The sequence below is a fragment of the Gossypium raimondii genome, chromosome 10 (assembly GCF_025698545.1).
Source record: "Gossypium raimondii isolate GPD5lz chromosome 10, ASM2569854v1, whole genome shotgun sequence".
Classification (NCBI taxonomy): Eukaryota; Viridiplantae; Streptophyta; class Magnoliopsida; order Malvales; family Malvaceae; genus Gossypium; species Gossypium raimondii.
This window is the reverse complement of record NC_068574.1, coordinates 46,708,743-46,722,792: the sequence shown is the minus strand read 5'-3', so window position 1 is coordinate 46,722,792 and position 14,050 is coordinate 46,708,743. Positions and strand designations below refer to the sequence as shown.

Sequence of the window (14,050 nt, the reverse complement as noted above, 5' to 3'; positions counted from 1 at the left end):
GCCATCTAAACAAATAAGAGAATTTACCATTAATAATTTCAAAAAATACGAATAAAAATCGTAATACAAAATTAATTAAAAAACTTAATCCAATTTTAATAAAAAATAAGAGTGAACTGAGAGAATTGAGTTGAGTGAGAATTAAGAGAGAATTGAGAATAAATTGAGAATAAATTGAGAGAAAGTTGAGAGTGAATTAAAAAAGTAGAAAATTTGATGTTTAAATAGGAAAAAATAATGTTGGGGGGAGGGGAGTCGTTGGAATTCGATTGTTGAGGGATAGCTGTTAGGGTAAACGCGTCCAGCTGGACGCATTTTCCTTCTTGATCCAAAGTTAGTCTAATCCGATAAATTTCAAAAAAACGACCTAATCAGATAATTTTTTTGTAAAAAATTAACATTTTTGGGTAATTCACCCCTCCTTTCATATTTATGTTTTCATTGTTTATTTATTCTGTCAAAAAAAAATTCATTGTTTTATTTTACTATTTTTATATGTTAAATAATTTTATTAATTTAATTTTTAGTAAACTAATATATATCTATAATTTAATATACTAGTAATTTAAAATGATTATAAAATGAATGACTAAAATATTTATAAAAAATTATGATAAGTTTTATTATTTTATTAAATAAAATTACAATTTCACATATTTTAATAATTTTGTAAAATAATATATTTTACTTTTATTATATATCATTTGTAATAATGAAAAATAACATTTATTATTTTTAATTTAATGTGCTTAATAAAGTTTAAATTCAAAGACATATCTTATCATTACAATACCAAATTTCATAATTACCGCTATTTTTAACATCCCAAAGAAGTCACTTGAGAGCTAAAATTCTCGATGCAATCTTGATCTCTTAGCCATTCGTAGCCGTTGGACTAAAACTAGGGGTGTTTGGTTCTGGCGGGCCCATTTCGAGAACCGACATTTGTGGGGGAGATGTAGGCAAAAGTATTCATATACATGGTCACACGCGAAGGAGGAGGGTGGAACGCAAAACTGTTCTCAAAGGCAACACGTGTGTCGCTTGTGGATCGCGTGAGCCCCCAGTTTTTGGCCGTTTATGCTGATTTGCCAGCCTTATCCTTCGTCGGTCGGCGTACGTTGGAGCCACCCCCTGCCCTGATGTGTGAGGTTTGTGCATAAGGCACGTGTGCCTAAATCTATGACGAACGAATTGTGTGTTAAGTTTAATCCAATTTTCAACGCTCATAATATTTTACTTCTCTATCTTTCTCAAGTTTTAGGACCTTGAAAGTGTTCATCTGTTGGGCAGATCCAATAGGCTTAACTTTATTTTTACTTTTAAATAGGTGAAACTATTTGGGAAATTATCAAATTAGGCCTTTTACTATTAAAAAGAATCAAATAAGATCAAATTGAAATAGAGTTGACATTTGTTGTTCAAAAGAGTTACTATTTTTAGTTATTTTGGTTTTATAAATGAACACCTTTGTTTAGAATTAAATTGTAAATGAAAAAATTTAAGATATTTCTTATACAATAAATGTTATCTTTGCTATAATTTGGACTTATTAGATTCTTTTTAATAATATACAAACTAAATTAATTCATTTAATAATAAAAATACTAATTTAATACAATCTCTATAATACAGGGATCTTCCAACAACTTTAACCCTTTTAAATATAATTTAAAACTAAAAGGTATTTTTAATGAAAACTAAGACCCAGCTCCAACTTTGAAAACCTTATTCAAGGGTAAAACTATTTCAAATTGGACTATGATGAATGAATGTGTAAAAAGGAGAAACAAAGATGATACTAAGGGATGTATGATTTGGTTTAGCTTAATAAAATAATAATAAGCATGGAGTATGTCTCAGCTTTGTTAGACAGAAATGAGCAAAATTATGGGGGGCATGTCTTCGGTAGTAGTGATAGCAGCATCCTTCAATTGTTTTGGATTATTGTCAGTCGGAAGAATACCCTGTTTTTGGATAGGTTTCCTAAATCAACACCCAGATACTTTTCTAGTGTACCTTTGCCTTGATGTTAAGAGTTCCATTGAACCATCTTCAATTATTAGGTCTACACGACGGGCTAAGGAATTTTGAACACTTCATAGAAATGATTCAAAATGTTCTCGATGGTTCTGCATCACCACACAGTAGCTTTGAAGAAGAGAAAGCAATCATCAAGGAGAAGCAAGTGACATATAGCTAGGCCATTAAAGATAATTTTAACTCCATTCCTCCTCGGCTTTCATGAGCATGCAAGAGACAACATTTTGACAAATGAACAGAAAGATGGGGTGAGATAAGATACTTATAATTTGAGGTGATAATGAGTCGGGTTCGGTTCGTCAGACTCATACAAGGTATTTAAATTAACTTTTCAAGTCTGAATTCGGTTTGACCCGAAAAATAAACTTACTTTTTTGTCCAAGTCCAACCTAATTTAAGAAAGGTAGACTCGAGTCATCCCGGCTAGCCCGTATTTGAATTTTTTTAGATTAGTTTTATTTAAAAATAATTTTTTAAAAATATAATACATTAAATGCACAAAAATCGCTAGTTTACTAACACATTAAAAATTATTTATATTAAAAAACACTACCATAAGTATAATGAATGTTTTATTATATTAAAGAACATAAATAAATATAATAAATATTTTATTGTATTAAATATAATTTTTAAAATTTTATGTTTTGGGTTGAGTTATTTAGTTGGATAATTTTTTTTTAGGTTTTGAGTAATGGATTTAATTGTTGTTGAGTTAGTGATTTAATACAAATATAAATATAAATATATATGTCGATTGAGTCTTAGCTCGATTAGTATAGGCATTGCTGTTAACGTAAGAGGATGTGAGTTCGAGTACGTTGAAGTGTATTATCCTTCCATTTATGGGTTGTGGAAGAGTTATGAGTAGTTCTAAGCATTGTATCAAAAAAGAAAAGATATAATCAAAACCTATAATACCAATACACATACCTAATTTGAATTTAAACTATTTCGACTCATGAATATTTTTACCTTCGAGGAGAAATTTTCTTTTTAAAAATTGAAAATAAAATGAATTGTTACAATTACTTTTGTGTACTACAACCTAGACCTAGATGGTAAGTAATTACTTCCGGTATTGATGTTTGTAAGCTATTCGAGTTCGCCTTGAAAAAAATTCAAATTCGATTTAGTAATTATCATACCAAATTCGAGCTTAATAATACTTTACTTGAACAGCTCGCGAGCCTTATCGAACTTTTTTATATTTTTATCAAATAAATGCATCAAACTTAAACAACCAAAATAATAATAATAACAACACTGCTTTCAACTAAGGAGCTGTATATATGTATCATGTGCACTACAAAAATTCTTCAGCTGTGCTCAAATCATTCAATATCTCATTCTTAATCTCTTCTGGCAATGGAGCAGAGGGACCTGCCTTTGAGTAGAAACTGGCCAGTGCTCTAATCGCCTTTTCCAGTTCCATATATGATTCCTATGATGCAGATGTTTATAATATCAGTGAAATCTAATGCTTTTAAACCATTCATCAGTCAAGGACAGTAGAAGATACATGCATACCTCACCAGCCAACTTCTCTTGCCCCCTCCAATTACTCAAATAATCTCGGATCGACTCCTTTGCCGAATCCGCCGTTCGCCTAAATTTAGCGACATCCTTGGGATCCTCCTTCAGCGATTCGCGCAGCGTTTTCACGACTTCTCTTGCCGACTTTACATAAGCCTTTGGCAACACTTTACCTGACTTTGTTTTCTCATTAGGATCAAACAACGATTTAATAGCCCCTGCAACACCTTGGTCCTCGTCCGATTCGGCCCGTACTGGTAATGGAGTCGAAATGCAGTTGAAGGTCAGAACAGCCAACAATGTGGCAGTGGTAGTACGTGCTATTATTCGACGACGACTCGAGAAAGATGGTTCAACTACATAACACCTAAATTGCAGTTTACCAACTGTGGTTCAACAAATAATTGAGATTGATGAGCAACAAAACGGTCAATCTGGAAGCATTTGATGTAAATACTAATACAAGGAATATAGCTAACTGTTAAAAGCATATATTATGAGGCAAATCATAGTTTGTAGTAAAATTCGAACCCTATTGTTTGCCTCAACCGAGCATAAATAGAAATCATGAATTATTTAAAAAAGGAAGGTAGAAAAGTAATAGAAAATTGTGGCTTACATTTAGTTTGAGGTCTCTCCATGGAGTTGATATTAGGGACAGAAATCTTTGGGGCAAGATTAAGAGCCATTGTTGGTTGAATCTGAAGCAATAAATTAGAGTCCGCCCAAAGTGGCTGGTTACCTTGATGGCAAACAATCCAGAGTTAGTCAAATTCTTTGTCATGTTCATTGCAAATACAGGTTTTTTTATTATTGAAAACTGAAATATGATTTTGAGTACCTTTCTTGCCCAGTAAATATATGCTGCCCCGAGAATGCTAATAATTACTGCAAAAAGTTCAGGGGAAAGCCCATCATTGATGTTAAGAAATAGATAAAAAGAGGAGAGTTCAAAAAAGAAATTTCCATAGCTTGAAGAAATTGGGTACCTTCTGCAGAACCCCCCACCTTTTAGCAAATTTCGACCCAGACGATTTTTATCCAAAATGGAGATGGGAAGCTGTTTGAACAAAGATTGAGGGATTAGTTGGTCATTTCACTTTTCTTTTTTCCATTTTTATTTGGTTAAATTACACCCATAGTCATTAAATTATTAATAAATTTACACTTCAATCACTTTACTTTAAAATGCTACACAACATAGTCCCTTAACTATTAAAAACTTCTCATCGAATTACGAGGCATTGAGTTCTAACAGAAGTCTGATGTGAATTTTTCTAATTCCACGTAATATCCTCGTATTTCAAATAAAAAACCTATGTTATATATTAATATTTTTCATTTTCAATTTATAAAAAAACCCCTAAAATATTAAAACCTAATTTCCCTTCTTCATTTCGTTGAACAACAACAAAAACTTCTCTTCTCCATTTCTAGGCAGTGGACCAGAGAAGAAAAGGGAACACAAGCCTAAGAAAAACTCACACCAAGTTCATTAAAGAGGTGTTTGGAAAACCATCTAGTAATTAAATTTGTCTGTAATTACTTATAATTACACATGGTGGTATAATTGTAATTTGTAGATCTCATTGAATTAAGTGTAATTAGAGCACTCCAATTACACATTTCAATTCTTAAGGAGAGGGTGAGAATTGAAGTAATTACGCAGATAACTACACCTAGATTCAATTTTAAAAAATTATTTTTATGCATGTTTAAGTTATAAATTGTTATATTATAAGCAAGAAAGTAACAACCCACTCGGCATAAATCATACCAATTTGTTGTTCATGTATAATTAAGTAAGCCATAGTAGTAATGGGATGAATTATCAGTTAAAGTGTTGGGTTGGTGTGTTGCGTGAATTTATTAGTACACCATTGTGAGGGACGTCTTGTTGCAAGTCGCGATTTGACAAACTCTAAGGTTGGCGAACTCTAGGGTTTGGTGGACTCTTTTATGAGACGATTCGCCAACCCCAGATATTCTAGGTGAACTTGTTAGTTCGTGAAGCGATACGATTGCTTTATGTGGAAACGATAATTCAGTCGGTATCGTTAGAGTTTAGTTGAAATCTAGTTGGAATTAAACTAGAGTATTGTAGATGACAACTTGATATGTTTAGGTAGTTGAATGATCTCTTTAGTTGGTTGCTTAAGTTTACAAACAATGTTTTGCCACTTTGATTAGTGGTAGTAGTTGCGTTTGGTAAAAAAAATTAGACTTCAAATCTTGTTAGGCAAGTTTTGCCTCAGTTTTCAAGGGTGAAAGTGGGGTGTTTGACCTTCCTATTAAGCTTATTTTCCGCTATTTGTATTATATAAAGATGCCTATAGCCAGCACATTTCACCTTTGTTTCTCTGAGTTCTTCTATACATCTCTAAAATTTTTAGTTCTCTTTGCTAGAGGAGACGAAAAAAAGTTTCCAGAAGCTTGTTAGAATGCCATTAATAATTAAGAATGGTTTGATAATGATGTCGAGGGAATATATGTCTTTGCATTAATGCATGCATAATCAAATTTTTAGTAGATGAATGGTTTGATAATTATGGTTGTTTCTTATTTATCTCAAGAAGCTAGTGAAGGTCCGAGCAATCGAGGCAAATGACCAATAGAGTAGATTGTATCTTGAAGTTCCTGGTGAGTTCTTTCTTGCTTCCTTTGGGTTATGAAAATTCTATGATATGTGGGTTATGAAAGGTAAGTTGTCTTTACTGAAGATGGGTCGATGTGTCTTGTATTAATGAGTGTGTAACAAGTCTGTATTGTAAGCGTGAGCATGGCCATGGTCGAGGTAAAAATAACCACTTTGTGGGCGAGCCAAGTGCCAGACTGTTTGTTATATGTGAAATTTTGGAAAGAAGCTTTATTTGTGATGCCTCTGGTAAGGCAGCTTTATTGCAAACCAGACTGATAGATCACTACCCTGCCTTGTGGGAGGACAGGTGTTCAATCTAACAAGAAATATGAAAACAAATATGATTTGGCTGATATGCGATTCTTGATTTTGAAAATGGGTCCGAGGCCAATACAAGGTTGTATTATAGGTGAACATATGTAATTGTAAGAAATGTGTATAAGTTGGCGGCACGTGTTCACCAGGGATACTGTGTGTGTTGTTTTGACTAAGTGCCGTTATCGGAAAACCATATTGGCCACTTGGCGTAATGTGTTTGTAAGACTGAGTCTCGAAAATGTATTTATTTTTGGGTCGATTATTGGTAATCTGATAAACAGTATGTGTCTACCTAAAACTCATTACGTTTAATTGAACTTACTCCATTACTTTTCTTACTCAAGATTACTCCATTACTTTTCTTTCTCAAGATTTTGAGTAGTAGATGAAGATCTGTAGAAGGGGACTACGGCAGAGTTGCGCATATGAGTGAGCCACTTGTCTATTTTGTATCATGCATGGCTAGTTGGCGGATGGCATATTTATATGCATTTGTACTTAACTCTTTTTTTTACCTCACAGTCATATTGTATTTGTCTTAAATTGGAATTGCCCCTTATTATTCACGTGTATGCCAAACTCCATTAATTCGTCGTTTACAAACTTACCTTTTCTATTAAGTGTATTCGACATACCTAACAACATATGTTTTAAAGATTGCCTATATTAATTCCTATTATTTTTTAAGGATGCATTATTAAATGAACCAAAAATAACGACCTTTAACTCAAAGAAGGACCTTACGACTGGTTTCTTAAAGATTTAAATTAAGCCAAAGGATTTGAGTCTATTTGTAGCGCCCTGGTCTGTTAGGTGGTTTGTTTGGCTGATTGATATATGCCATATCTTCCTAACGGGCCAAGGGGTGTTACATGAACATGAGTGTTTGAAATGATTATTGTCAAAGATTTATTATATATAAATCCTAAAAAATTATATTATAAAAATAATTAATGTGTATTTTATAAAGTAATAACAAAAATTTATATTATTTAAATTATTTTTTAAGTTATTGCAAAAGATTATTATAAAAATTAATTTACTTGTTATAAAACTGTTATAATATGTTTATTTATAAAAAGTTACGGCCAAAGTATAAGTTGTGTTTCCATACTACATATTATAAAAATATGTATATGTTAATTAAATAAAACAGATGTTATAATTTTTATCATAACTTCTTTGTAAATTTTTTGCTAAAGTAATGACAAAAAAATATTTATAAGAAATGTTATGAAATTTATTGAACACTTTATAATTTTTTATAAATATTATATATTATAAAATTTAAATTATTTTTGACTTAATTTACATATTATAAAATGGGTTATAACCTAGCATAATTGTTTCTTTAAATTAAGTTTATATAAAATTTTATGATTAACGCTACAGACTGTTTGCACCATGAACTTAAATATTATATGGTAGATGTTAATTATGCAAATATAAAAGGTTTTCTTGCACCATATCGTACGGTATAATATCATTTGAGAGAATAGGAGCTAAACAGAAACACTTGAGACGGCTTGTGGACTCTTTAATTTGAGATATTCAAGGCTTTGAAATGTGGTTGAGAGAACATTTATTGTTCTAAAAAAATATTTCATATATTAACAACATTACATTAGTAGAGCATAAAAAAACAAGGTTGGGTCATACTAAAATGTTGCATACTTCATTTATAAGTGGATTTCTAATGATCTATACTTTAAAGACTACATGAAAGAAAGAGATATTGATAATCTTAATGATATAGAATCGATGATTATTAACTCACCAAGGACCAACATTTGATGAAAAAGATCTTATGTTAAATATTAAAGAGACAACAACCCAACAAATATGGAACACTAGAACAATTAGATAAAACGCATATGAAGTTTATTTTCTTGTTATTTTATTAGTAATCATATTATCAACTACCTTTTGGACTAACATAATACATATGATGATTTGATTTTAATTTTGTTACTTTTTGAATTTTTTATCGCACTAATTTTTTATAGTAATTAATATTTTTTAAAAATATAAATTGTGTAACGTGTAATTACAATTTGTACTACCAAACATGGCATAGGAAATTGCAATGTAATTATATTTTGTCAACCAAACATGTCTAAGGAATTACAATTCTTTATAATAACAAGAGAGTGTAAGTGTCACGTGACTAAAACTTTAGTCTAGGAAATCACACGACCTTAGATGATTTCTTTGCTTCAAATTTGCCTAAGTCAGCCTAGCTCTCAAAAGATGAGAATTCTCTCGAAAATTCTCTATCGCATCGAAACAAAGTGGAAGCAACTCAAAAGAGAAAGGAACTCGAATTGAATAGAAAAGCCACCAGAAAGCAATGCACACAAGGTGTTTGAGTAAATGCTCTCAAATATATTCTTCAACTCAAGAATGAAGTGATTACAAATGGAGCAGGACTCTATATATAGTTGAGCTTCTTAGATCCAACAATATATATTGAATTATATCAACGGGTGAGATTAGTGCTATCTACAATATGAGAGTCTTAAGGGATTTAAACTCTATACAATATTATCCTTTAGGATATACAATATTCACCATGGTAATTCTAGTTTTACTAGAATGTTCCATTAAGTCACTAAAGCTTCAAGTAGTTGAGTTTCTCCATGTGTTCCACAAATCAAGTGGGTCAAATGAGTCACATTTAATTAATTGACCTCCATGGGATACTTTGTATGCATTAGTCATGGGCTTTGATCCGTGGCTCGTGACATTCTCTCTCGCCCATTCTCACGATGCCCTCATCGTGTCCTCAGAATGACACAGGTCTAACTCGTTTCAAAACTGCCAGGACACCTTGGTTGATTCCCAACCATTCTCTCTGTTGGGTAGTTTTGCCCCTCGAAACATTTGCCTTGACTTATATCTCCATTGTTGCTTAACTCAAATTGTATTTCTTATTGTACATCTTGATCATAAGAGGTCACCACTCTTACTTGTCTCCATTTTGACTTGCCTTAATTAAGATCCTCTCGATCTTCAAAAATAGGCTTTGACACACCCACATTGAATAGTGAGTTAATCTTAAGTATTGTCGCCAACTTTGGTTTATAAGCCCCTTGGCTTACTCGCTTTAGAACTTTGAAAGGCGTATGTGTTTTTGCCAAGCCAACGATAGGTTATAATGTAAAACACTAGATAAGTGTTTAAGATGCACCTCACTCATAGCATTTACTCGATTTAACTGTCCAGTTTGCATCACTACTTTTGGTAGCGCAACTGATAACTCAACAAGCTTCATATCAATTTCCTACACCTCTAGCATTTCCAAGAGGGTTTTTGTAGCATTCTGATCTACCAAGTCAATGTTATTGCCAAAATGAACATCCTTAGCTATCTGGATTATTGACAATACCTTGGTTCCACCTTTCTTATCACAATTCACTGGCGTAACGCATTATCATTGACGAGTATCCAAGATACATATGCAATCGGCAAAAGGAACCAAAAGAGAATTAATCTTGTCAAGGAAATTCAATTAAAAACAAAGGTGTAATCATCTAAATGAATTACCTTAAAGTCTTCTATGCCTTTTCACTCACCGATTTGTATCCCAACTCTTTATGCTACTCACATAGTTAAGACCTTTTTAGAATTTGTAATCTTGATCTTCTTAATCGATTTGTTAACTAAGAGACCAAATTTACCCATGACTTTATCCGATATGAACAAATATGATGCCCCCATATCAACAAGAGCACTTGACTTACGATGTTGATGTCCACAAACATCAACCCTTTATGCTTGCAATCTCTCTTCACTTTAGAAGAATTAAGTATTATTGACCCAAGCTTTAAAGCATCACTCTTTAGCTCTTTTTTCTCTTCTTTACTGATCGTAGACAGCTTGGATTGTTGTAGGCAATCTCGTACCCTATATGAAACACAACATAAGAAGCATTTCACCGGTTCTTTAAGTTTGTTTTTAGGCTTCAACTTCCCATTATATGGTTTCCCATTACCACCATTATCATTTTAAACCTATCATTCTATATCTCCACCATTTCCCTTCTCTTTAGGCTTGGAAAACTCAAACTTGTCTTTCTTTGGAACAAGCTCAATTAAGAACTCCATTATAGTCATGACTTTGGTAAGTTCTTTTACCCCTTGATGTTACAACTTTTACTTCACCTAAGGCTTTAGCCCATCCATAAAGGAGAAAAATGCCTCATTTTTACCCAAATCAGAAATTTAGAGCATTAGTTCACTCTTTCTTATACTCTCTAACTGTGTCTTATTACATAAGCAGACACAACTTAGCTCAAGCCTCATCCTCGACATACTCTAGATAAAATTTCCCCTTGATTTTACTCTGGAACTCTTCCTAAGTCCTAATAGTGGTACCACCTCATATCTTATTTGTGGACCTATGCCGCCGCAATAAAAGAGAGACATAAGTGAAATACATAGCAACAATATTTACCTTAGTAACATCATCCGTGATGCCTTTGACACAAAAATATTGCTCCATTCTCCACAAGAAGTTGTCTACATCCTTTACGGACCTCGTCACATTAAATTCTTTTAGCTTAGGGACATCAACCACTGCTTAGGTTTCGCAGCCAGCACCGCATTACCCAAAGCAACTTTATAGATAACAAGCTCCACTTTGAGCTCCTTAATATGTTCCTTCAGGGTCGACACCATAACCTCGAGAGCATTATCCCTTATTGTCAACTTATACACAGTGGAATTGAGCAACATCATCTGTGATGCCTTTGACACGAAAATATTACTCCATTCTCCACAAGAAGTTGTCTACATCCTTTACGAACCTCGTCACATTAAATTCTTTTAGCTTAGGGACATCAACCACTGCTTAGGTTTCGCAGCCAGCACCGCATTACCCAAAGCAACTTTATAGATAACAAGCTCCACTTTGAGCTCCTTAATATGTTCCTTCAGGGTCGACACCATAGCCTCGAGAGTATTATCCCTTATTGTTAACTTATACAGAGTGGAATTGAGCACCCCTTGCTTCGCTTCCACATTGGAACCAAGAGACTCCACCACATATTCCCTGAGCTTCTCTCTCATCGAGTTTAGCTCATTAGTGTGTCCCTCCACTACCTCAAGTGTTTCCTTCATATCACCCACAAATTCCTTGAAACTGGTCACCCGACCTTCCAAAGCCAACAACATATCCCTCGATCTGCTAGCTTTCCTTCCCCCCATCATGGGTCTCCCTAGGCTTAACCTACTTGTTTATTCCTTTCGTCATATCAATCGGTGCCTTTGAACCTTGACTATGATACAATCTATCATGAGGCTAGAACTTTAGTCTAGCAAACCGTGCGGCCTTAGGCGATTTCTTTGCTTCAAATTCGCCTAAGTCAGCCTAACTCTCGAAATATGAGAATTCTCTCAAAAATTCTCTAAGGCACCAAAATAAAATGGAAGCAATTCCAATGACAAATAAACTCAAATTGAATAGAAAAACCATAAGAAAGCAATCCACACAAGATGTTTGAGTAAATGGTCTCAAATATATTTTTTAACTCAAGAAAGAAGTGATTACAATGAAGGGGGATGTAACAGCCCGATTTTGGGCCTAGTCGGAACAGTGGTTTCGGGACCACAAATCCGACGAGGAAAAATATGATTATTATTATATTTTTATGATCTACAATTTCACGGAAAAATTTCGAAAAAAAAATTTCGTTCGAAAATTTCGATGTTTGGGCACTCAATTTAGTCAAAAGGACTAAATTGTAAAAAGTACAAAAGTTGAGTTCTACATGTCAGAAGTGTCTAATTGTTATGAAATTATAAATTGGGGGTCCTTATATGGTAATTAAACCATTAGTTAATTGATGGACAAAAATAGACATAAGAAATGGGTGAAATAGATGTTTTTCTTATGGGGGCATTTTAGTTATTTGGTAATAAAAAGAATAAAATGGGAAAAAGATGACAAAAATCATCATCTTCTCCATACGTTGCTGTCAAATTTGAAGAGTCACCATAGCTAGGGTTTCTTCACTTTCTCAATCTCATAGTAAGTGCATCCTAGTCCCGTTTTTAATGTTCTTCGCATTTTTGGAATCCTCGTAGCTCGGTTTAGCTTATTCTATCAATAATTCATGTTAGGGGTTCATATTTGGAAAAATACCCATAGGTGAAATGTGTTTATTTTGCTGTTTTATGGTGGAATATGAAGCTATAAATTATGTTAAACAACTTTTGCTAAGTGATTTTAAGCAAAAACGAGTAAATCAACATAATCGGCAAAAATATTTATTGTTCATAAGTGTATGTTAGAGTGAGAATTTGATGTTGCCATAGAAGGGAAAAGTGTTCAGCATGTTGTAAAACATAAGAATAAAGTGTGAAATTTAATTTTTGAGCTTGGGACAAAAATGTAATTATGTAAAAGTTTAGGGGCAAAATCGTAATTTTATAAAAGTTGAGACAAAGCTTGTTTTAATAAATGTGAATATTAAATAACCTCAATTTGCTGTTATAGATCAAGAAATACGAGAAATCAACCTTAATCGGGGAAAAGAGAAGATTGAGGATTAAATTGCAAAATCTTTACATTTTGTATTGAGGTAAGTTGTATGTAATTAATATATTATTATAATTATTTTCATTATACTTTGTGACAATATCGTAAAAGGTTGATATTATAATGTGTTTTGAACGAATTGCAAATATATTTGGAAAGTAAGAATCTTTGTGAAAATGTTGTAATGCTAAAGATTTGAGTAAGTATCGATGAACACGTGTGTAGTACTGTGTGAAGGCTACTACGTGTATCGATAAGTAATGGTCACATGTGTGGTACTAAGTGAAGGCTACTATGTGCACCAAGAAGCTTTGAGCACGTGTGTAGTACTTTGTGAATGCTACCACGTGTCTCGGTAAACTACGGTTATATGTGTAGTACTATGTGAAGGCTACTAAATGAATTGTAAAACTGATCACGTGTGTAGTACTATGTGAAGACTACTACGTGTATCGAATGATAAAAAAATAATATGAGTAGTACTATGTAAAAAGCTCCGAATATTATTTTGTATACACCGTCATGATGATGAAATACGAGGAAGTGATCAGAATGTAATAAGTTGTGAAAAGTGATTGAAGTGATGAAATTTGTGTTGTGTTATAAAATAAATGGTTTTAGTGCTATGTGAACAAGAGATGTTGGAATAGAATGGATTTGGACAATAACGGTGACATTAGTTTGAAAAATCACAAAAAATTGTAGAAATTGATTTAGTGGTTGAATGAGATATGAAATTAAATATTATTGAGTCTACTTTCATATAAAAGAAACATAGCAAGCAAAAGAGTTGTATATTTTGAGATATTTGAACTTTAGTGAGACGGGGTCGGAATGATTTTGGAATCCCCTGTTCTGACTTTGGAAAATCACTAAAAATTGTAAAAGAATAATTATGAGTTATAATTTATATGCTTAGAATCCTTGATGAGTATATTTTCAAATTAAATAAACTAAATTATCATCCAAATTCTG

At 32.8% G+C, this 14,050-nt stretch overlaps 1 protein-coding gene across 2 annotated transcripts; it reads right to left on the bottom strand.

Annotated features, from left to right (window-relative positions):
- Positions 1–3,235: 3,235 nt before the first annotated feature.
- Positions 3,236–4,652, bottom strand: LOC105778257 (photosystem II D1 precursor processing protein PSB27-H2, chloroplastic). 2 transcript variants are annotated; one of them, XM_012601934.2, is made up of 5 exons: positions 4,569–4,652; positions 4,421–4,467; positions 4,199–4,313; positions 3,574–3,965; positions 3,236–3,487 (listed from the first exon to the last, which is right to left on the bottom strand). In XM_012601934.2, exons 3-5 carry the CDS (start codon positions 4,266–4,268, stop codon positions 3,350–3,352), a joined length of 600 nt encoding a protein of 199 aa, XP_012457388.1. In that variant the 5' UTR covers positions 4,269–4,313; positions 4,421–4,467; positions 4,569–4,652; the 3' UTR covers positions 3,236–3,349. The 2 variants fall into 2 exon arrangements, with proteins under 2 accessions (XP_012457388.1, XP_012457387.1); XM_012601933.2 differs by having other exon boundaries at positions 4,199–4,321; positions 4,569–4,646.
- Between the last annotated feature and the right edge of the window lie 9,398 nt (positions 4,653–14,050).